Source organism: Apiospora marii (genome assembly GCF_038362585.1).
Source record: "Apiospora marii strain CBS 49790 chromosome Unknown utg000003l_segment0_segment0, whole genome shotgun sequence".
NCBI classification, from domain to species: Eukaryota; Fungi; Ascomycota; class Sordariomycetes; order Amphisphaeriales; family Apiosporaceae; genus Apiospora; species Apiospora marii.
The window spans coordinates 4,570,108-4,594,836 of record NW_027117374.1 but is presented as its reverse complement, the minus strand read 5'-3'; the positions used below and the strand labels follow the sequence as shown (position 1 = coordinate 4,594,836).

The 24,729-nt window shown below is 52.9% G+C and overlaps 3 protein-coding genes across 3 annotated transcripts; 2 read left to right on the top strand and 1 right to left on the bottom strand.

Annotated features, from left to right (window-relative positions):
• Nucleotides 1-3,466: 3,466 nt before the first annotated feature.
• PG985_004978 (P-loop containing nucleoside triphosphate hydrolase protein) lies at nt 3,467-5,068 on the bottom strand (the record flags this gene model as incomplete). Its single annotated transcript, XM_066824747.1, has 6 exons — nt 3,467-3,757; nt 3,813-4,135; nt 4,199-4,465; nt 4,560-4,612; nt 4,676-4,880; nt 4,969-5,068. Coding segments are annotated over 6 exons (1,239 nt in total), but the record flags the coding sequence as incomplete, so codon positions are not given.
• A 7,801-nt stretch (nt 5,069-12,869) lies between these two features.
• On the top strand, nt 12,870-14,153 carry PG985_004977 (DNA-binding protein creA; the record flags this gene model as incomplete). The annotated part of the gene is made up of 1 exon (XM_066824746.1): nt 12,870-14,153. One exon carries the CDS (start codon nt 12,870-12,872, stop codon nt 14,151-14,153), a length of 1,284 nt encoding a protein of 427 aa, XP_066687906.1.
• A 4,945-nt stretch (nt 14,154-19,098) lies between these two features.
• Nucleotides 19,099-19,548, top strand: PG985_004976 (uncharacterized protein; the record flags this gene model as incomplete). The annotated part of the gene is made up of 2 exons (XM_066824745.1): nt 19,099-19,168; nt 19,256-19,548. The coding sequence occupies 2 exons, from the start codon at nt 19,099-19,101 to the stop codon at nt 19,546-19,548; spliced, it is 363 nt and encodes a 120-aa protein (XP_066687905.1).
• Between the last annotated feature and the right edge of the window lie 5,181 nt (nt 19,549-24,729).

Sequence of the window (24,729 nt, the reverse complement as noted above, 5' to 3'; positions counted from 1 at the left end):
AGTCGGTGGGCAGGTCTTCCTCGAGTACACTCACGCGAGTCTCGCCTACGCGGAAACCGATTTTGTTTCATGAGCAGATTTTGCCCCGGCATACACAGCACGTTTGTCTCGGTCTCTCGCCTGTATATGTGGATGCATCGAAAATCATTGGACGTAGTTATGCTCAAGAATGACAAAGGCAAGCCACTCGAGTTTCTAGCCCCCTCTCTCCTTGATACTCTTTCCTTCTCTCTTTCTTTTGCCTTCACCCTTTCCCTGTTAGCTCGGCCGCGTTGTGTGACTCAGGACAGCCTACGCTGGGTCCATGGATAGATACATCCTCAAGGCGATAGCCGAAACGTGCAGCTCCAGATTTGAGCTCGGGGAGATTATTGATTCCCCATGCCATGAAACTGCTTACCGTAACTTCATACACACGCAAACCTCGGATCCCGGATCTCAGCTTGGAGCGTGTCCTGGCCTGGCCTATCCCGTCCGAGGCCATGGGGACCCAACGCAATAATACCCCATCCGGGGATGGAGTTACGCACGATGAATGGGCTTCTTCACTTACCGTCTTGGAGTAACATGGCACCGTCGTACCGGCCGCCACCACACAACCTACATACCGACATATACCAAAACGCTGCAGTCCTATCACGCAGGACTAGGGGGGTATCCAGGCCGCAGTAAGGACCGAAAAAAAAACCAAGAAAGGAGAAAAAAGCGACGACGACCAGCACAAGCGGAGTCGGAGCTGCAAGGTGCACACGAGCTTCATGTGATTTCCCCTACTACCTGACTGACTATCTTGCATTTTGTTCAGGGCTCTCTGATCCCATATAATAATTATTAAACACATAGGTACATACGTATGTAGGTAGGTATGTATGTAGGCAGACCCTTATTTTGAGCTTGTTGTTTGTCTCCCCCTCCCCCGCTCCCGCCTCCGCCAGGGGACCAGAATCAGACCACCCTGGCGCCATCAGATTATCGTACATACATCGTGTTCCTCTCGCCCACTCCCACAAGGGCAATCAATCAATCACAGGAATCCCGAAGGGCGTGGTTATCTTGCATTGGGGGTCCCCTCTCCCCCCTTTTTTGCTCGTCTGCCCGCCCGTCCCCTCTTCCGACAGATGATGGTTCAGGCGGGCGGTCATCTCGAAACCCGACCCCGAAGCGGGGGAGGAGAACAGGTAGAACCGCAGGACAGTGTGTGGGTGAGAAAGAAGCAGGACTTCATCAGTCCTATCCGAAATGCGCCTGGAAACAATGAGTGTGCCGGCCATAACACACTCACACCCAAATTTACACTTACACTTGCACTCGCCTTCACCGGCCGGTGAGGAAAAAAAAAGCCACTACACTTTTGCCATTTGAGGCGGACCGCGAAGCCGGCTGACTAAGTCAGTAACTCGTGGTCAAGATGCGTATGCGCGGCGCAGTTGATCGTTCTTTCTCCCGCCGGTTCGCATTCCCTCTATCTTGGCCTGCCTACCTGCCCCGCGACATATATATATGTAATGTATGTCTCGATGTATGCATCTGGCAGGTGTGTGTGTGCGCGCGGTACGGGAGTCTCGAACCGCACGCCTAATCCGAATCCAGGCACCCATCTCCATTCGCATCTGCAATCTGTAGATCCCCGGCTTACCAGCGTGGAGGTTACCTGCCCATCGCTTTCTTTCCCATTACCATCACCATCAGCCATTCGGATATGTTGGATGCTACGGCATCGTATACGAATCACACACACACGCCCCAATTGTTATGAGCACCATAGTCACCGTCGCAGCAGCATTGTGTGTGTGAGAGAGAAAGGTTACATATGTGCGTTTATCAATGGCCGCTCATCGGAGTCAGGGATTGCGAATTGGTCAAGCCAGATAGTAGCATCATCGTACGTTGGAACACACCACCAAACATGGCCAACGCCTGTTGTAAGGTTTGGCCCTAAGGAACGGGAGATCTTCAATCGTAGCGCGCGTCGCGTCCGGGGTAAGGAACGGAAAAACTACCCTGGCGCCCCTACATCATATAATAGTATGTTATGTGCATGTTATATCCAAGCTAACCTAGGGCATACATAAACATGTACGTAGGAAATGCTGCCGGTCGTGCATGGCACATGGGTGTCCCGTCTTCCAACGACCAGATGGCTTCCAACGCGATTGGACCGCTTGCTCCCAACGACGCCCATGTCGCAAAGCACACTGCGACTGCTACCGCTTGCTGCTGCTGCTGCTGCTGCTGCTGCTGCTGCTGCTACAGTACCGGTATAGCAAAGGAAACAGGGAAACATCTGGGGCGCATGGCTATACTGTGCGTTGTAAGCACCTGGACAGACCTCGGAATAGGCCAACCCGCTTCGCTGGTTCGGCCGTTATTGCAGCCCCAAGTAGAGCCGGGCCATACTCATTCGGAATTCCTATCCCAATCGACTCCATGGGCACCTCCACACATGCTACACACAAGAGAGGGGAGGCGCCGGAGGTACATCCACGCTTCTGGCTGGCACAGATCGCAGCGCAGATTTATCGCAAGTGACGGAAATGCAATGTAACGCTCGGTGGCTCTCCTAGCCTCACCTCCCTCCCTCCGCTCCACGCACCAATTTCCGGCCGAATTGGACCGGGGGAAGGCCCATTGCGGAAATTCGGGGTACTTCAAGCGCCCTGAAGTAGCTACCACTCGCGATCGATCGATAAGGTGCACCGCTCCAAAAATTCCTAGTGAAGAGCAACAGAGAATTCAGCAAGTCCATCCGGTATATGGCGAGTACCTGCATGTTGGCTAAGCGCCAACGAAAAGGCTCGAGTCGAGATTTCATTGTCCCCTTCCTCTAGCAACATGCTGTACTACCAGCACCGTCGGCTCTCGTTCGGACCTCGCCGCGGTTAATATCCGTCCCTCCAGCGCATTCACTCAGGTGTACTTTTGCTGGAGACGGAGGCTCATTATGATGGGGAACGGGAGGGCTGGGGTTCCCCACGGTCCACGGGGGTGAGTCTAGTAGTTGCGGTAAGAATCTTCAACACTGCCCAGGTCCCGACCAGAAATGACACTGATGCCCTCGCAGTTGGCAGTATCCTGCTCAGTCGAGTTGTGCATGTATTCAAGCCCCAACTGTAGCGTGTTTGTTACAGCGAGAAACCCTCGGCCTGATGGGAGTAAAGCCGGAATTGACCGAAAATGTGGAGTGGTTCGACATCGTGAGATGCGATCTGCCGACATTGCACCGATTCAAGGAAAAAGCTCTTTCTTGTTTGTATTGGCCCTGTTGAGTCTTGACAGCCGTGTGCTTTCATAATAAAAGTGCGCATAGTGCCAGCGCCGTACTGCAACTGTAGGCAGGTTTCATATTGCATAGTGATGAGCTGGCACTCCACTTCTTCCATTGTACAACTTCAGCGTATGCCACCACCACCAACGCCCGCTCTTGATGATATTGCTCATTCACTTGGCCGCCTCTGCCTTATCCAGCTCAGGCATCATCTTGATTGGGCTCAACGCTTGCATCCGATGCAGCGTCGGAACATTCGTCTAGTCTGTTTCCGTCTTCGTCATGCTGCCCGACGAGAATATCCTCGCTTCCCTGCCATTGCGGTGGCATAGCCGGGATATCGTCCGTATCTTCGGCAGCCCAGCCATAGTCTTCGTCATCGCTGTCTGCAACCTCGAAACTCGTGTCTCCCAGCTTCCGCTTCGGGCGGCCATGTGAAGACACGTAAATCGGTGGCTCGCCTGCGTCGTAGGGAACGGCAACAAAGCCACTCTACATGTTCCAATGAGCTCACCTCATTACTAACGGTTCTCGATGGTTTACCTACCTTTTGGATATCGAATGCAAAAATCTCGCCAAGACCGCCTTGGTGAGCCTTGCCATTCAATTTCTGAATTCCGGCAAAGTATACGCCCTCCACAGCTTTGTCCTTGTATAGCCAGTCACGGAACAAGACCAATCGAGTCGTGATGCCCTGGTCCCAAACCATGGCGTTAATGGCCGGCGTAAGAGTAGCACCTCGTTCTGTCTGCATTCTGGTTGCGCACTGAGTCAGGAGAACGACCGCCACATCCCGAGTTGCTGCGAGCTTCTGCAGGCTAGATACGATAAATTGAAGTACTTGCAAGCGCTGAGCAGCAACATTGGGCACTACAGCATCAAGATCAGCTTACTTGGTCCTCGTAGAGTAACACGCCAGTCGTTGGTACTCACCTCCTTTGGGGCCATTTCGAGCTTCCTGGTTCCTCGGGTACGTCTGGTTTACAAGTGCGGAAAGGGAATCAATCACAACGAGCGATGTCTTCTGCGATATGCAGGATGCGGTGGGCCTGCATAAAAGTGCGATGAAATGTGCAAGGCTGGAACACGTGAAATGTACCACATCCTGCACTTCGGTTCCCTCCTGTGAAGATATTGGCGACTTCGGCTTGCAGCTCGTCACCTCAGCCAGCCTTGGACCACTCAGGGCGCGGAACGCGTCTGCTTAGACTTCAGCATACGTATAGAGAAATTGGTGTGCATTCTGGACGATGCAGCCACGGCAATGAGGATGGTGACACAGAGTTAGACTGACCTACCCAGACAACTCCCTGACCTTGCCTTAAGGCATCGCTGGCAAGCTGGAGCCTGTGTTACTCCATGTTAGGATCATTGTGCCAGTATCACGGTGCCGCGAAGCGCGATCCTTACCCGAAAGTGGTTTTCCCTGATCCTGGTGGCCCCCAGATCTCGTTGACCTGGCCCTTTTGAAAGCCCCCCGGGAGGGTGCTGTCAGCATCAGCCGTGGCCTCTACAAGTGCCTGGTCCAAGGAGCTATGTCCTGTCGAGACATAGCGCGACCGGTCAGTCCTCAGGTCCTCGAGAGCATCCGCAGCCGATACTGTCGGAAGCCTGTCTAGAGTAGAAGGGCCCAGTCAGCGTTTACTCGCCCCGCGGCAAGGCCTTGTTACGCAGCAGTATTATAAGATTATAATAAGACTCACGGGTTGAGGGCAGGTCAAAGCTCGAGATGTCGCGACCGTGAATATTGTGAGACTCCATGGTCCACAATTCGGCAGAGAACCTTCGAGTTTCGTTTCGACGCTGCAGGTGTGTGTGCCAGAATCCCAAGGCCCGGTTGTTGAATCAGGTCTACTATCTATTGTCGGGATTGGGTACGAGTACGGTCGGTCGACCACGCCAGCATAATCATATGACACCGGCCTTTTCGGTGGTTCTCCATGTGGGACCCCCGAGGGCAGGCTCAATCGAAGGCCTCTAGAAGACGGGCCGAAGGTGGGGTTGCAACACGGCCGGGGGACAAGAAACAAGGAGAAAATTTTGTCACAATAGGAGAGATGCAACAAGAGCAGGATTTCACGTCACTCACAATCGCAGTGACAATGCGCAGCCGAGGCTTGCCAAGTTGGACACTGTGGCAGCCGAGGTGACGGGGAATCTTCCGCTTCTTTGAACCCGCAATCCAATTGTCTATGATGAAATTGAAGAGGGTATTTTCATCAATTGCCAGGGAAGAAGAGGGACGACAGTGAGTTGAAGGTATGAAGATAGTAGTAGCTTAGCTGAGCACGCCCGCCCAGTGGGAAATCACCAATCAATGCAGGCAGCAGGTAGCTGCCGGGCGCAAACTGCGGGCAGGCGCGAACGCACGCTACTGCCGTCTCAGTAACATCGCAGCTTCCATGTGTTGTCCACACCTACAAATCCGCAGACATTTTGCCATTATAGTCATTGATTTGTCCGAGAAGCAACATCGCGTTAGGAATTCGGTGCCGCCTAGCTAAATGCTTAGCAACCAGATACTACCGAACAAGCCAAACATGGTACGGAGGTAGGATAGGTTATTAAACCCCAAGCTCATTCTGTGGGGTGAACGGAGATGGTGGTTGATTGGCTCAAAACTCAGCCTCAGGCGGGAATGTCGACCATGCTTTTAGGGGGAATGCCAGCGGTCTCCGGCTTTCCTCAGATGGCCACCATACAAGTAGCTAAGGGCGATTTCGTTACCACTTGAAGTATCTTCTTGTATTGAACTGAACCCACGTGGGTAACCGTATTTCCGAAGGCGGCTTTACACACGGGATGGACTGACTCGTTTTGGGGTAAAGGGCCGTCATCAATGACAGAAGCGAGAAGATTGCAGAGCCATGGGCGGCGGCTATGACGAACTTGTTCGATGCCGCCGACTCGCACGCAACTGAATTCGGACTGGCGGAATCAACCGTACGAGGAAAAGGCCGAGAGCAGAATCAGCAGCGTTAATCCGCTGTCCTGTCAGCCAAGCCCCCGGTAGGCTTGTATGTACATACATATGGCCCATTAGTCTCGGCGATAAGCTGGGGACTTTCTCTCCAGCCATGCCTGGCCATGCCACTTGTCGCCCCGCATCGTACCTGGATTCGATCTAGATTCTAGATCCCTTCTGGCCTTCTCTGACCTGTACCCCCCACACTTGCAGAGATGATAGCCATTGAGCCTGTGTGAGGCAATAAGGGTCTAATTGCGCCGATGAACAACCGCCTCGTCTATTTCCTCCTGTCCTAAGCCTCCGACCATCTTGCCGAACCTACCCCACTATTAGGGGAAAACAGCATCATGGATAGCCAACCTGGAGAAGGACGGAAGAGAAAAAATCGAAGAGAAGGAGGAGAAGAAGAAGGAAGTTGAGTCCATGCGTGCCGCATACTGCTAATCTTGCGAGAGGGAGACACAGTAATACCGAAGCAGGTCAAGTCGAAGTTCCTCCAGGACTTTCCTCTTTGGGTGCGTACACGGCGTGGGGATTGCGGCTCAATAGCCCGAACGCCGAAGGTGACAACGTGTTGGCACTGAGTGTGTGTGAGGGAGCGAACGACGTGTGCCAGCGAGCGATTGATTTGCCGCTGGCCCGTTTTAGTCGTGCGTACCCCAAGTTCCCGGTTGGAACATCAGCAAAGAACGTGGAGTGGGATTTGCAGCACTTGATTGGCCTCGTCTGCCCACGCCCACGACTCTCATCCCTGGCTGCGTCAGTATTATGTGAGTCTGCACACACGGTACTGTACTGCCTTGGTAAATCATCCCACGGTTATTAATCTATTCATGCTGGCGAGGTTCGCTTGGCAGAAAGCTGTTACTGCAGGTACCTCGCCGTGTCGGGGACTTGTTTCAATCCTAGCTCTTCCTTTGATCCCAGGGGCCAAAGATGATACCTACCTACCATTCCGACCGGCTTGCGAGTTAGTCCAGGTTGAACACTTTTCCCTCGGCCAGAAGGCACGCCGTTCCCGTACACGTACCCAGCTAGCCAATCTAACTTAAGTCCTTGGCGCTTCCTGCACTCGATTGGCCATCGAGGAGCCGTCAGCCTTACAATAATGAAAACACCCCTCAAACAACGCTGATCCCGAGGGTTTAATAAGTGCACATCCATACAACTATTGAATATATGTGTGCCCAGATGCATAGAAGGGGTCACGGGGTGTATGGCTCAATGACCTTGAGGGCCGGGGAGGGCCAAGAGGATCACTCTAAACTTGCACGCTGGGAAAAACTCCCCAGGCAAATTTCCAAGCTACACCGTCGTCATCTCCACCGGCCCTCGCGACTCCGAGCGAGAAGCGCACCTTAGGAGCTGGATAGCCTGTCAAAACCCCACGATGCTAGGAGGCACCTCGGGAAAATACGGCACGCCCGTGAGGGAAAACTGGAGAAGGATGCCCTCTGCTGGCCCACTTTGGCAGAGAATTGCTGTGTCTCCTTGTTCCGGTAACGCCCAGTACAATACAATGGATCGTGTATCAATGCGAAACGAGTCAATACCTGGGGCTTGGGTAGAACTCATGGCTAGGAAAAGAGAAAGAGGAGAAGAAAAAATCCAAACTGATTACCAAATCGCGCGTGCGCACACTACTAAGCCCTGTGGTCTATTGTTTCATTGAGGAAGAGGAACATACACATTCTAAAACTATACAGCCAGCTATTTTGGGTGTATTCACTTGTGTCGGTGATAATTGATGGTATGGTATGTTTCTGACCTGACCACATTTCACATTTGGTGAAATAGGTTATGTAGCTGCGGCTGCTGCGGATAATGATCAGGGAATAATAATTGACGATAGCGGTGGTTCGGTAATTTGGAGGAGTGGTAGAGGAAAAGATAACGAGCTCTCCGCATTCGGTTTTCCCCAGGTTGTTGCTGGCTAAGACGCACCAAGGGTCCAGGATTGTCTTGGCTATCTACACACTGAAGCATGTGTACGCGAGTAGGCTGTCGGGGTACGGAGAAGATACCGTATGATAACAGGCGATTGCGGAAGTGCATTCCGCCTATCAATCATTGCTGCATGGTCTGGATCTTGCATGATTATCTCTAGGTATGCTGCCTTCCTCCCATGGATGCGCTACTAGTCAGCCAAGGTTTCATTGAAATCGGTCGCCTTTATTTCGCCGGCACAAATACAGTAGGCGGAAAAAGCGATTGACACCAACAGCCCCCCTGAAAAGAGGGGACCAGATGTCGTTCATGCTGGCTGCATACGATAGGTATGAATCAGACGAGCCAGCGGCATGAATCCCTACTCGCTGGAGCCGCTTGTGAGACAAAACAAATGCGATAGTCGGACACCAAAATGCCATGTCGATCACCCAAACGGGTCGAATTAGAGGACTGTTTGATCTCCTGCCGTAAGAAGCAGTGTGCATGAGGGCAGAAAACAAGTGCGATGGTACCGAGTCCAGCGAACGCCTGAGAATACTGCCGCTGCTGCTGCCTCTGTCGTTTCAGGAAGCGCTCTGCCACTGCTGCATGTCCGTACATGGCTAGATGGCCTATCTTTTCCCCATCTCATACGCGTTCAGTTATTGCCATAGCAGAGGGAGAGCATCGCAGAATGTGGAGTGTGGAGTGTGGGGAAACTTGGGTCGTAAAAGTAGATCACGCAATTCCCACGAAGACGAGACAAGGCGCCGGCACTGCTGGGTGCTCTAGAACTGGTGATTCTTTTTTTTCTTTGACTAACAAAACAGCTCAGTCTGGAAGCAATCATGCATGTACCTAGTTATAAACAAGTGCTTAAGCTACTGCATGCGGTAGCATTGGCGGAGGACATACTCATCTCAGTTGACTTACACATCACAAGAGCCTCCTGAGGATGGGATGTGAGTGGCTGATAAGAGCGGCTCGAGGCACACGGTGTCTGTGACGGCCAAGCTTCTTACGAATACTCGAGGCCATGTGATGCTAAATGGCTAGATATTCCCGACCCTCAGGATCGACAACACCAAGACCATGGCTAAATAAACGAGGTTGCTCGTGAGTGATCTATATTCCCCCACGTAGCTTTGGCGCAGGTGGCTCCAGCTAGTTGGTTAGCATAATATGGGGATCGTACAAATAGTTTACAGTTGCCTAAGCACCTTCCCACTTGTTTATCGATATTACATACTCTGAGAGCAGCGGAAACCAAGTGCGCAATTAACTCGGCGTTTCCTATATCGTGGAGGAATGCCGTGGCCGTAGCAGATTCCCCGGACTGACTGACTTCATAAGCCTTGGTTGAAACGGGGAATAATGGGGCCATGATGTTTATGGCTCGGCTCGTCCAAGAACGAGCAACCAAGGCATGGAGTCAAGAGTTAGCCGTCCCCTTGAATAAGTGTGGACAGTGCTAAGAATTACATAACTTGATAACCAACCAACATTTATACGGATGAATAAGTAAGTATTGGGGGCAATGAATGGCGTCAGCGTCAGTCCATGTTGTTGGTCCACGCATCTTGTCTACCTAGATGTGATGTTTGCTCAGCTACTTGGCTCACCTGAAGAACGAGAGCCACACCGTCCGTATCTATCCCGATGAGATCCCACGCGCTCGCCGGTCTATTACTGTAAGCGGTCCCTCGGGGTTGGGCCAACACTGATCAACGTCGAACTATGTAACGGCAGACAGGCTATTAGAGTTGGATGAGTTCTGTGGGGGATGGCCTCGTCGGCGGCGATAGGCCCGCCGCCTTGGAACGGTCATGTAAAAAACTTTACCCCAGGTTCAACGACGATAATCAGTGACGCGGACCAACAATCAAACACGCCCTTGAGAGCTCAGCTGAGATGCTCGAGATCCCTCCTGCCTTCTCCTCCTCCATCTCCCCCTATCCCCCGCGCTTATCTCGATGATCTATCTGGGTAGGTGTCCATCCGAGGCGTCATTCCTAGTCTATCTTGCACCAGAACTGTGTGAGACTTTTCGGACTAGCCCGTTGGCTTTTGTACTGTAGCTGCCTCATCCACGCATCAACGGAAAGAGAAAGGCCCTGCTTGCTTGGTTGTGTGTGCACCCTTCACCCTTCCTTCTGAGGGAAACGTGATGAAAGGCTCAGCCCGTCAGCGTACCCCCCCTCTCCCACCTAGCGCGCTCCACATCAACCGCCAGCCTTGGCCTGATTCGCACGCCTTTAGGACAGCCAACAACTCTCTCTTATCTACTAAGCCCACGCCCTCTTTTCTCATTGCTGGGTTGGTCATCTCGGTCCCACCTTGGCCGTATCGTGGGAACTGGGCGAAAAGGTGTCATTGATGTCAGCCAAGTCGAGCGAGGATAATTTTCCATAATCGCTCGACAACTAAAAGCTGCCAAGATCAACAAAAACCACCCGCCCAGGGAGAAGATATTGCCGGCGTGCGAGGACAAGGAGTCATTCGAATCAATCAAATGATGCCAAGTGCGTTATACTATATCGATAACCACACAGTTAGTTAGTGGTGGCCTGCGAAAAGCTCCCTCACTCAATAATACTTCTGGCGGACGAGCACAAGTAATCCGGCCGACGCGACGACTGTTGAGGGTTAAACGGCTGATGACTCCCAAGCCAGCGATTAAACTCGGCAGCTAGCTAGGCGAAGATAACGGCTCAAATAGAGTCGAGACAGCCAAACCCAGGCGTACACTTGATCCTGCTCGGATGCCAGTCCGTCATCGATCGGGGGGTACTTTCCCAGCTGGGCGCAACAAGCCCTGGCTGAGCCCTTGCCCCGGATTTCACGCTTTCGATGACGAGCCAGTGAGCGCAGGGGTGAAAGGGCCTGAGATAAGACATAACACACATATGTGTTCATTCTCGTGCAGAGTCTGAAAGACAACTTCATTAGCGAATGATGTAGGATTTGACTGTCACAAGAAGAAACCGGAGACAGGGCCGATGCTTGTTGCTAAATGTTTCCTTTCTCGGACTACCTCGCCCAGAACATGGTCAAACACGACACTCTGCCAGGCCTTTTACACGCGCGCTTCCCGCCTGGTACAAGAATAAATTCATCTACGGCAAGGCATACCATACCCCCTTCTTCCCCGGCCACCCCCAGAACGAGCGTGCAGGGAGGCAAAGCATTGGCAAGCCCAGCTTCTCTATTCCCCAGGCGTTTCTGCATTGCTTGCCGAGTGGCTAATAATAATAACAATACCCATGGTACGCTGGGGGACATGAGCATTCCCATACTCGGCTACTGTGTCACCTGGCTGGCTTGGGAGCCAAAGGGACCTCATGGGGGTCCTTGGGTCTTTTATTTCGTCCATAAGGAAGTAGGTAAGTAAGATGTATGTAGCCTCGACTGGAACGACAGACGACCAAAACATGCACTTCCTCCTATGCAAGCCCGGATGTACGATGGTTTCTCGTCAGCTCTGGTAAATCGAAATGAAGCATGCCGAGAAGGCCGTGGGAGCCCCGTTCCGGCTACGAGACAATTTTAAACTGCCAGCAGCAACCTCCGAACAAGAGAGCCATGTTCACGGCCCCCATGCATAATCATTGCCTGTGGGATATTCTATGGGAGGAGAAGGTCGTATTGAGGCCGAATGATACCTGCGTGTTATTGTCTAATCTAGATTTGCCGTCCAATTGCCATTGAACCCCTAATGGTGGCATTTCTTCGACCTCGTCGCTAAGCAATATGCCAAGGCCGAATTACCCTCACGATCAATGGATGTCGGAGTGCGCATACAACTTTTGTTGGCAGCCAGCAGGAAGGACGACTGGAGTTATGCCCCCAGTGCCCAGTCCAGTCCAGTGGGCTCCCCGGCCTTTTTTCTTTGGGGACCCACCCGCGCACCCGCTCAGTCCCACGCCCTGTGTACATCCCATGCCTGCCTGATCCTGGTCGAAAGCAAGGGCACCATCCGGAGCGAAGGGGGGGTGTGGTGGAAGGTGAAGGAGGGGAGGGGGGGGTCTGGTAGGTATCATCTTTGGGGGGGGCCTAGGGGGGTCACCCACATCTTGGCTCTGGGTCTGGCGTGCTTTGGGGTAGGTACCTCCGTACTTGGGCCGGGGGGAGGCTGTTCACTGTAATCAATCTTGGGTACAAGCTGTACTTACACTTTCCCACTGTACGATGGGGACTAGCACCTATTTTTTTCTCTTCCCCTTCTGCCAAATCAAATCAACTGGGGACCTCTTCTCACACACTGGCCCTGCTGCCTCTGCCGGCCCGCCCGTGTCATTTAAATCCCCTCCCCCCCAAAGATTCTCCTTCGAATCTAGTTGTACCCCAAGTAATACCTAACTGAACTTTGGACCTATCTACAACCAAAAAATCAACCAACCCGTTGACTGCCCGTCTACCTTTGGAAGTTTTACAACGACCTTAATACAACCACTACCACCAACACTACACATAACCCACGAGACGGCAACACCCCGTCCTCCTTCCCTCCAGAGCCACGACCGGAAACAAACCTGGTCGTCTTTGGAATCGAGGTCAGAAATCGCAGGGGAGCGGTTCAAGAAAGAGCAATACTGGATTTACGATAGTACGAGGGTTGCTTGGTTGCCCCGCATACCCCGTCGCTGCCGGTCTTTTTGGAGAGTGCATCCTGCAGGACCTTTTTTTGCCCACTTGGCTGGCGATCACATGCAACGCTCACAGTCAGCGGTGGATTTTTCCAACCTGCTGAACCCCGAGTCTGCATCCGCGGCGGCACACAACGACCAGCACAAACTGGACCAGGACGGAGACGTGGACATGGCTACAGTCAGTGTCATAAGGCCGAACGGGCCCCTACCCGGTGCTGCAGGCGCTCAAGCCGCCGACAGCAACCACAGCGAACTGCCTCGACCTTACAAGTGCCCCTTGTGCGATAAGGCATTCCACCGGTTAGAACACCAAACACGGCACATTCGGACGCACACTGGCGAGAAGCCTCACGCTTGCCAGTTCCCTGGTTGCAGCAAGAAGTTCTCCCGCTCTGACGAGCTTACCCGCCACTCCAGGATACACAACAACCCCAATTCTCGGAGAGGCAACAAGAACACTCAGCCTACCCACCACATCATGGGAAACGGCCTTTCGGAGCATATGATGCCTCCCCCAGCAGGACCGCGATCGATCAAGTCGGCGCCTAACTCGACCTTGGTCTCGCCGAATGTGTCTCCTCCTCACTCATACTCGACATATGCCCTTCCTCACTCCGGCATTCATCTCTACAGCCGGGGCATCGGAGGCGGCAGCCCGCTGAATGGCCACAGCACAGACATGCTCAGCAATGCCGCCAGTCAGGTGGAGCGAGAATACACTTCCGTTCCGCACCACCATTCCGTCAGGCACCACCCCTACTACTCTCATAGCCAGCATTCGTCTCGCGGCCATCTTCCGTCTTTGTCTGCATACCACATGTCGAGGTCGCATTCAAATGACGAGCACCACGATGACCACTATTCGCAATCTGCTAGGCACGCAAAGAGGTCGAGGCCTAACTCGCCCAACTCCACTGCGCCCTCTTCCCCCACCTTCTCCCATGATTCACTTTCACCTACACCTGATCACACGCCTCTGGCGACTCCTGCTCACTCTCCTCGCCTCCGGCCCTACGCCAACATCGAGCTTCCTGGTCTTCGAAACCTGACTTTGGGCCACACTCCTGCGCTCGCACCTATGGAGCCCCAGAACTTCGACGTAAACAACAACAACACTTACCAGCAAGCTCAACCGCAAGGCACCCCCACCAACACCACTCGCAGCCAAGGCCTCTCGTTGACGGATATCATCAGCAGACCCGACGGAAGCCGGAAACTGCCTGTCCCTCAGGTGCCCAAAGTTGCCGTTCATGACCTGCTCGCGCCCAACGACGGGTTTAACAGCAGCGGCCGCAGCTCGGCCAGTGGCAGTCTCGCTGGAGACATCGGGGATCGCATGTAGGAGTAGCGACGAATAGCGGGCTCGGAATACCCGATTTACGACTTGAACGATGATTAGGCTATGGGATTATAGACGGGGTTTTGATATAGAAAGACGGCGTTTTGAGCAACATGATGAGAGGGAGCGTCTACCTCCACCCATTATAATGTGGCATTTCAGGGAAGGCGTGCAGGAAGGGTCTGGGATTTTTCATGGTGGACTGGCATAGACGTGACACCCTCATCGGCGGATTAGATCTCCTCTACATTGCTTGAGTTTTCTCCTCTCGGGTTTCCTTCGTGTATCCGATTTGGATGAGGATGTAAAGGGGACAAAAAAAGCGAGAATGTCAATTTGACTCATTTCAACTCAACTCACATCCTATACGTTTGTATGAACAATCTCGAGTGGTGATATTAACACATTGTACCTACTAAACAAGAAATGATGACGATATACCCGTTATACAGCTATAACATTTGGCCTCAAGATCCATCCGACCTTGAACCAACACAACAGTGTTTCCGAACTCTTAGGCGCCCGGTTCTGCCCAAACAAGCTGGGAGGACCAATGATGTACCTGCTTCAGGTGGTGCCGTGTGGTCTCGAACCAGGTCTTGGAGGGAGGCGCAATTGTGGTTACCGGCATGGCTCGATTTTCAAGCGAATGACTCGATTCGAACCGGATTAAAGAGGGGATGTACCCCCAGATCCAGTTATTAAGTATCTGCGGCCAAGCCCCAGAGGCTTGCTTGGCCCGGGGACAGGTACCGTCATTAGGTAAAGAGGCAGGCAGGCGGTTGTGCTGGTAGTACTCCGCATACGTATAGGTTTTGCAGTTGATCAAGCCTCTTGCTCCAGTCAGATAAGGAGGCATACTGATGTACCCTGGGATGTGTGTGTGTGTGTGTAGGTAAGCGTTTTATGCGCCTCGACGGTCCGCCCTGCTGATCATTATGGGAGGGACGGACATGTTAGGTACAAACTGTCCATCACCGCTACTAATCCATGTCCTTTATGTTGCATTTGTGTCTGGTAAGATGGAAGTAGGCTCATTACCACCTTACCCTACCTGCCCTACAAGTACGTAACTCCGGTTTTTCTTTCCTGCACTGCCTATCCTCAAGTCTCCCTTTCGCGTTACTATGCGTTGTTCGTTCTTGTCCGGTTCGCCTCGAGTATATTGGCGAGCCTGTATAGCCTCTCGGCATCGATGCCTGATACCGCGTGCCTTCTTAGCACTTGAAGAAGCACGTAAGCAAAAAGACCGGTGAACTGCCTCTAGGACATAGTGCGATGCATTACTGTACCTACCCACTTGGGGGTGGCGCGCCTATTGATTATTTTTAATTGTTTTCCCCTATGCCTCTTGCTGTCTCTCTACTTTGTCACATTTTGGTCGCATTCACACACACACACACACACACACACACATAGGCTTTCTAGTTTTGACCCTGCCGTTCTGACAGGTTCGGTCGCCGCCTGCTTGTCTGACTCGCGCATAGTGGGCGGTGCCGTATCATCGATCAGCAATAAGAGAACCACACAACCCGCAGTTCACCCCGATCTAGTAATTCCAGGCGACGGGGGAAAAAGAAAGAAGGCTGAGTGTCGGACAAAAAATGGGCGTACGAAAAACCTATAAAGTCAAAAAAAAAAAAAAAAAAAGTAAACAGTAGTAGGTACCAATCACTTGCAATACTCGCCTGTTGGGCGTCTCACTCGTTCAATTAGACACGTATCTGACGGCTGCGGTTGGCGGGCTGTGTATTATATAAACAACCAATCACTCCGCCATTCTTGCGCTTTTGCTTCAGAGAGGTCGCCAATGTGATTTGCAACGGGAGGGTCAATAGATTTCGCTTCTCTCTCTACTCTCGTCTTCTCTCCCTCTCCCTCCCTCCCCTCTTTTCTTCCCGCCTCTGCTTGGTTTCCTGCGGTGTCACAATGTACGAAAGACGACTACGACTACACCGGCTATGGCAACAGAGGACTGGGTGGCTGCTTGCAAGAGGATAATAAAAAAGGGGAAGCCACATCTTTCTTGCCTCCCCCGGACGTCCCCGAGCACATAGTAGTCAGCCGGCATCAATGACACTCCCCCCCAATTCTTATATGTACACAAGACGAGCCCACGTGTGCCACCAAAAAGTAGGTCGCGGTTATCCAACATTGTTATTGCTGTCCTTCTTTCTTGCTAGAAGTGGTGGAGAAAGACGTCCGGACGCCCCTTTATAATGTTTGCCACGTACTGTTCATTCTCCAGTTGTCGATCTGTCTGTATAGTGATGCGAGCGTTGTATTTGGGTATTGTGAGTATGTTGTGTGTTATATCTCATCTGGGGAAACCCTGTTAAGGGTCTTTGCTTTTTTTTTTGTTATTCGTTCTTCCCAGTTCCTTTTTCGGCCTTGGACCATGGGTACAAGCCGCCTGTAACTCCTCCTTCAGCCCCCACCATCGACATGACACTCGCACCATGATTGTTCGTTTTTCTCGCAGTCTTTTTCTACACACAGTTTGGCCCCCGGAGCATACATCTTGAAAGGCGCATAGTGGCTTGTAAAATTTACACAAACACGCACCGCAATTCACTACGGAGTGGGGGGGGGGTTAGATGTGGTTGGCGAAAAGGAGCGAGCCCGGAGAAGGAGAAAGGGTGAAAGCATGGAAGAAAAAAACCTTTCGCTGAGAGCTGACGTGATCACATTCCTGTACTACCAGCCAGCTCTGACCAAGAGAGAGAAGGGGGGTAATAGGACGTCACACAGAACATCAATTACCGCCAAGCAAAGAATAGGAATCAATGCGTAGCAGTAGACTGTCAGTATGTCCGTCATTCGTAGCCCTGAAATGGTGACGCGTCACTGCTTTTTGGCAGGTTCCTTCTTTTTTTTCTTTCTTCCCTCACTAGCACCGTCAGTACCGGGGGGCTGCTGTCCCACACATTCCCGCCTTATTTCTAGAATCTCTGGTAGTGCCGGGGAAGGTTCATTGGATCTAAGGTTTTCCTGTGGGCGAAAAGTAAAAATGCGCGTTAGGGGGTAAGGAGTTGATGACAAGCATTGGAAACGTACGGTTGTACGTACCACTGGGGGCTGCTACTGCTCGAGTGCGGGGCCCCTTGTTTCCATCTTTCCCCCCACTGGAGAAGGGCAGATGTAACGGGGTGAGGGATCCTGTTGACGTAAACAGTGGCCCGGGGGCAACCTATCTCGACACCCGCATTTCCTCCTCCTCCTCCAAGATTTTTCCTCCCGATGACGACAGGAATTAAAAATAAAACACGCTTGTTTTATCAAGGAGAACAACAAGTCATGTCCATCAATGTGGTATCTGCTTAGCGGCTGGGTAACAATAAGCTCCCGGGGAGACGTCGCCTGCAGCGCCCCTTTGCGCTGATGTAGGATTTGCCCTGGATGCATTAGATGAAGCAGCGTTGATGGGGGTTCGGCGTGGATCTGGCCCATCGACCCGTCGCAGCAGACTGCACTTCTGCAGCAGTCTGGCTTTGGGACCGCAATATATTTGACTCATGACATATTATATAATATAATGGTCTCTTTGTGCAAGACCCTCGAAGCATAGAAACATGCGTTGTACAGATTGGGTCATGGAGGAGGCTATCTACAATTACGAGCGGTGGGGTGGGCGAGATGTCAGCCATGCTTGGCATTTGGCCCTCTTCGCTGCCTCATTCCCAAGTCTGATCGGATGGCCGGTAACAATTGGCGGAGCATTATTTCGACTTTGTCGGAGTTCCCGCCCCTTCCCCGTTGCTTGCTACCTACTAAGGCTACGCCACGCCACACACACAGCCTATTTTTATTTGTTCTGTTGTCGCATTCGGTGTGAGTGTGAGTGTGTATGTGTGTTGATGAAAGAAACAAAAAGTGACAGCCCATGCCGTGTTCGAGTTGTAGCGCGTCCTGCGACGGGCGATTACAGACACGCGGTCAGATGTGCGCAAGAAGGCGGTCGAATATATCATGTTTCTCTTATCACAGAAGAGGGCTAGGCGGGCCAAGTTTACACTCTCTATGTGCGTGCATGCGCATGCGTGTCTGAAGAGGACCTACGAGAGCTTGCTTGCTTGCGACAAATATCGAACGAAGCGCATCTGCCCGCCGGGAAACGGGACGAAACAGAACCACCACGGCCGAGCATTGCGCCATCATCTGCCCATTCCTTCGGGGGCCACTACCCAGGCAACGCCGTGCTAAAAGATGAGAGAGCCTGCCGCCTGCGGAAATCGCGGGAATCCTGAGGAAGCAGCGAGGGACGAAAACCCACCACCCATGACTAACAAATAGATACAAGCACCAGCTACTCCCCAATATCAAAGCCCAATCATCGTCGTGGCGATGCGCTCGTTGGCCGCGGCCTCTTCACCGCAACTTCAAATCACTTCCCAATAATTATCGCGGATTGGCGCAAGTCCCAAAAGGCCTGCATGCTCAACGGTTGTTCTGCTCGCGCGATAACATGAGAGTGACGGCATACTGTCTTCTCGATTCGCCCTTTCCCGCATTGTTAGTGGGCTAGGATGGTGCGGGTGAGGGTGTGGGGTTGGTAAACTTGGGGTTAGACAACTTCAGCCCCCGTACGGCCCTACGATGGGATACGTTGCTTGATGCTCTGGGCAATTGAAGAGTTTTGACGTACTCCCAGCATTGAGCGCCAAAAAGATAGGGGGGCTCGGTACACCATCCCTCCGGGGAATATTGGAACGGTCTGCTTTCTCCGGATGGGACCTTGGATGCTTCCCAAACGACTCTTTCGAGCGCGTTCGATTATCCTGACAGATCAAGATCTGGAGTCCAATCTGGACGGGGTGCGTGGGTGGAGCCGAGGAACGCAGATCGCCCTGCAACAGACTGTTCGTTTCAAGTAGGTCTCCAAGGCGCCCTCTCCTCTTTTTTTCCTTCTTCTTAAAACGAACATGACTTCCCTCATGCGGATAGGACCATGTTGATTGCCAGTGGCTTTGCGCCAAGCAGTTCGGCTGCAGCCAGTAATGAGCCGGGATGCAAGGCAGGTAGGTAACTTATGTTGTGCGCGGTGGATTGGCCTGAAGCAGACGGCAATACGCACACGCGCGCATATCATTGCACACCGCGAGAAGGACCACAATGGCTCGCATCTGAGACTTACACACCGGGGCGATTCATTGGCCAGACCCTCGTGTGCCTTCTTAAGTACATGGTTCTGACCCTGACGAGCAGGAAGCCGGTATTGACGGCTGATAGGGCCCGTCGCGTTCCAGCTGGTATCCTCGAAGCACCGCGTGCTCTGAGAAACGGGCGACTGGGAGACGAGAACGAGGTCGGATGTGCTGCAAGGGTTGATCTTAGGGCTGTTGGTTGGCTAGAATGGGCTGAGTTGAGGGATGAGGCCCCCCACGCGCACGCAATGTAAGTGACACCCTCCTCACTACCTCTCTTTTATTCCGTTGATTCGTTCGCTTTTCATTTGATCCAAGCAACAGCCAGCCCCACGGGGTCGGTCACAACCCCTGGGTTTCTCCCTGGTGTGCTGCTGGCTGGTGGTTCCCTTCTCGGCACCTGTATGGTTGCAATGGGCAGAATGCAACCCCACAAAACCATTTGTTCCTGGACACAATATAACTAGAGTGACCAACTAATCACACTGCTTCGGTACTGTATGGTAAGAGGGATACTGTGCCGAGGATAAGGGTTGCAAGTTACGTAGCAACCAACCTCAGCCTCTGTTTGTCGTTCGTCACATCCCGAAGACAAGACCAAGCTGACGAGGTTTGGGTGTTCTCCAGGATATGCAGCCCATCGTGCCGCGGGATAAGATCCAGGCACCTCCGGATCATTTCTGCCCGCACTGCATTGTACGATAATCTCTGCTTGTTGAGTGGGATCATTTGTTTCAGCGGTGGACTCCGTTCCTGTCGGGATACGGGGTTGCAAATGCCTGCAACTGGCTACCTCGAAGCGCGCGGCCTCCCTAGCAACTACAAAAGAAACGAAGGAGTCAACGCCGTCCTCGAATGATGGGCCATTCTCGTGCCTGCGAAAGGGCAAGCTAATCTATTGGATCGGATCGGTATGTCGCCTAAACAGCTTCCATCATGGCATGGCCTGCCCAGACCGATGGTCGTAAGCGGAGAAGCGCACGGGGATGTCGGGCGGCTGAACCGCAGGCGCATGCCACTTTGTGGCGTCCTGACTTGATGCTGCAAACACGGCATCTCGCTTTTCTGGTTGGCCTGGGGCAGATCCCACATACTATTCTCGACTATCGAAATACCCGGAACAAAAAAAAGAACAACCCGAAAGTGCTGTTTCTGAAATTCGTGTTCAAGATCCAAGATCCACGGTCACCACTTCGCCCATTTGGGCAGTCCCGGAACTGGCCTTAGTGACGGCAATGACTGTGACTATCCACACCCACGAGCTGTTAAGGGACACCCTGGTTCTCCAATCGGGCCCGATGCCTAAGTACATGCGGAAGGACGTGCAAGAGGCATCAGGGTGAAGTGCCACCCACCGATGACACCTATAGTCACCTATTATCACAGGGAATCCGTAAGGACTCCCCATGCACACATCAAACAAGGCTCGGTGGTAACATTGGCAGTGACTACTTGGAACAGCATATGAATGGGATAGGTAGTGTCTGATCTGATTGAAATGGCACCTTCCCCTAACCCGGAACCACATATCAGAACACATATGACCAACCGCTCGTACCGTGGTGAGCGTGGAGGAGGCCTGGAATCCTACGGGGCCCATATATCACTGTTAAGGCACCAGAAAAACGGGTGTGCCTCGTAATGTAACGGCAGGGCTATTTTGAGCCATGGGGCCGGTTGGCAGAGTATGACTGGAAGATAAGGTATCGTTCCTCGACTTCATCCTATCTTTGAATCTACGCCCGACTCCAATCAGGGGCGGTCGGTTCGGCATGGCGTGGGGGGATTGGTGTCCGTTATCAGCACGCTCGGGGCAAGGGTCTCAATTGGCTGCCCACCGAAAGAGTTCGGACACCACCGCCCAGCATCACCGTCATCCTGCCATTCCTTCCTTGAAAAGGCCTGAATCCGTCCGCCTGATGCACAGCCCCTGGCCAGATTGCGCACCGATCCGCGACGAAGTAGATGGAGATGGAGCCGAGCCAGGCACGAATCTTGTACGCTAAGGCGCCTGCCAATTCCAAGCAATTGGTAGTGAGTGCAGAAAATCATCCAGCCAGCCAAGCTTCGTGTTGCAATTATCTACAGCCTCTGCGGCATACTTACGGCGCAAGTGCTCGCTCAGATATGCGGGAAGATCATGGGCGATGCCACTATGCACTTACGGGTAAAATCTTCCATTCAGGGAGCCCTGTCCGTGCTGATCTCTTCCACCCCAACGACCTCGATCCTTCGAGGATCCGGCAAAATAGCTACGATGACATCAGCTTCTGGAGCACCAATCCCATCCAACGGTATGCAAAAGGTTGTATACAGGTGACTTACTCATGGTCCGGAGAGATCGTCAACCGTTTGTTCAATGGCAGGAGCGAGCCAAGTCCGCCCATATTCGATATATCTCGGCTATAGACTTGCACGGCATTCGGGATACTATTGCGACCTTGGAAGCGACGGAGTTTGGCGTCGGACATGGAGTTGCATTGCGTAGACGAATTTCCTGGCCTGACTGTCTGGCCATGGACGACACCGCCGGGACAAGGGTCGGAAGCTAGCCTGCATTGCGGAACAAGATTTGTAGAAGCAAGCACGGCAGCTTCGGAGCGACTTGGCCTCGTCTGGATGCGCTGACTCATATTCACATGCTTCGATGGTTACATATATTGGGGTTGTCTGCGTCTCGTCAAATAGGAGCCAGGCCCACGAAGCAAGCGGTGGCCATCGCTGCTTGAATACCCAGCGCAGCAGGATACACGATGGCGCCAATAACACTTGGGGCGCATTTGACTGCCAAGATCTATGTTATGAGGGCCGGGAGCTCGGTGTGCTGTAAACAGCCGGAGTACGAGCGGCGCTATAGAGTTGCTTGCCAAACTCGGGGCGGCGATCGGGACCTGTGGGACATCGATGTCGACGTCGTGAGGGGAAGCGAGCTATTGTGGCGTTCGTTCTTGCAACATATCCTATATTGCCTATTGCTATAGGAGCTCTCGTTGGTCTCATCTGTCGAGATGCTGCCATCGCCCGACGCCGTGTAACAAACTGGACCGCCCAGGTTGCAACCGCTAGGGGTTCACACCAACTAGCACTAGCATGCTCGGCTGGCGGAGGCGGGAAACTGACCTGGGTTCAAACACCCCGACAAACACACAGACAAGTGCCGGCCCTTTTTGCTTTCTTTCTACCTTCCATTCACACACCCACCCTCGATATCGCTTCTTTTTTCTTGACCTCAAGGATTAGTCTCCCTAGCCGCTCTCCGCACCCCCCATATTCCTGCAGTGTGCAGCATCCCAGCGCATGGGGGCTGCAGCAGCCTGCAGCCGGAATGCAAGTACGCCCTTCCGCGACGGGATATCGGACTCGGTCAGCAAGGATCTGCCCCCGCAATTTTCCAGATTGCGTAGGAGCATCCCAGGGGGAGTCAACATAAAGTTTGGTTCTCGATACGTACAACTTACTACATACGTATCGTCGATGCTGGTTATTCCCTCAAAAATGCCACCTCACACGACGTCTTCGGCGCTGATGGACCACGATAACTTCACATGCTGCTAACTGTAGCTCCGGCGCGAGTCCCTTTCCGACCCGCGGTCGATCAGGCTGAGATCGATCGCTGATTTTCATTCACGCACACACTCTCTCTTTCTCTCTCTCTCTCTCTCTCTCTCTCTCTCTCTCTCTCTCTCTCTCTCTCTCTCTGGGGAAGTGGTACTTCGGTCCGCCGCCTAGACGGGACACTGTTGCGGGACTGCCCCGGACTCATTGCTGCATCAGCGGGCTGGCATAGAGAAAGCTGGATGCACGTAACAAAGGGTCCAGATTGCATCTAGATGAACTATCCGCTGCTAGATACTGTTACGAACCCTGTTTTGCCTTCCGGGACCTTCGTTACGGTTCATCAAGCTGGCTGCTACGCCCTACCTGCTATCGAGTAGGTGGGTACCAGGTCAAGTAGATATGCACCACGAGTAGATGTGACGAGGATGCGTTGGGCAGCGTGTCCGTGAATGAGCCATGCACCAATTCATTTCGCATGGTTAAAGGCGAGCTGCACAGCAGGACACGACGCGATCGGCACAATCTGTTTTAGGTTGGTTCTATACGAGCCTCTCTCTCTCTCGGACTTTCACGGTAAAGAGTTTTGCCATGTATAGATCTCACATGGGGCAAAAGAAAACCGAATCCAGAAGCGAGCCGGAAGTGTAAAGCAACGGTTGGGGAGAACGCTCTAAAACATGCACAAGTAGAGTCCCAGCACGGCTCGCAGTCTCGTATATTGATTCCCGCTCCCCACAACGACTGTTATTGTTCCCCAGAACGGACACATTCATGCTGCTTTGCCGCCCGTTGAGACGGGTTTCTATGTAGACACGGATATCGCAGTCCTCCCGCGCGAGCTGTCTAGATGCATGCGAGCAAGTAAGGTTTTGCTTGATGCAATGTAGGCTATATACGGGCAGGTGTGCAATAGTCTGCCGTGTCCCAATTAACTTATTGTGGCTTGGATCTGGACCGATCAATAAAGGATCCTCAGCGCCCCCAGATCCCTCTCTGACAGGTCACAACGCCCGCCCGCCCAGAGAAAAGCCAGGCGCGCACCAGAGGAAGGACGAGTGGAAGCCAGGCACTTACGTCTCAGGCTACACGAAGCTCATCAAACCAAGCATATTCCAAGAAAACGGCCAGAACCAGAGGGTATGTAGACAGGCCACCTGACCCCCACGCTGCTGGCTGCGGCGCGTGGACGATCTTCCCGCGCTGGACACAGACAGCGGCGGGAAGGATAGGCCATCCTCCCTCCTGAGAGGAGGGTTTGAATCAGCCTGACCTTCGCTACCAAACCATTTTCATCTCCGAGAGCATCTGCCGCTAGCGATCGTAGAAAGGGGACAGGAGGCAGTATGGCTCGTTCTGCCCCCGTCCACCCGCTCCCGTTGGCGAAGCGTCCTTGGTGGCGCTATTCGTCCCAGCTGAAAGGTGGAGATTGGAAAGGCTTTAATTTTCCCGTTCCGTGTGTGCGAGAGAGAGCGGGTGCGAGCGTGGGAGATGCCGGAAATTCCTCGAATCAGAGGTGGGAGTGAGGAGGGCGGTTCGGTCATCTAGAGGAGCGTCAGCGATCCACCGCAGCATCGTTGTCTCGAGTTGTTTCTTGTTTGTTTCTGCACTCGTGTCTCCTTACCTGCAACCATCTCGAGAGTCTTTTGACAAGTACCTGATAGGGCAATCTATTCGACAGCGACGGGTGTTGATCTCTGCAGTCTGAGGGGTGTTCTAGGATGCTGACGCGTTGTCCTTTGGGGTGATACGCAGGTGCGCGCGCTCTTGCCACGGTACAATCCGTCGACTGGGGTTGAGAGGCGGGGGAAGATACTGCCTTCCATGCGTGTACCTACATCGAGCAGACTATCCTGGTGATGTGGCCAAGTTCATGGGAC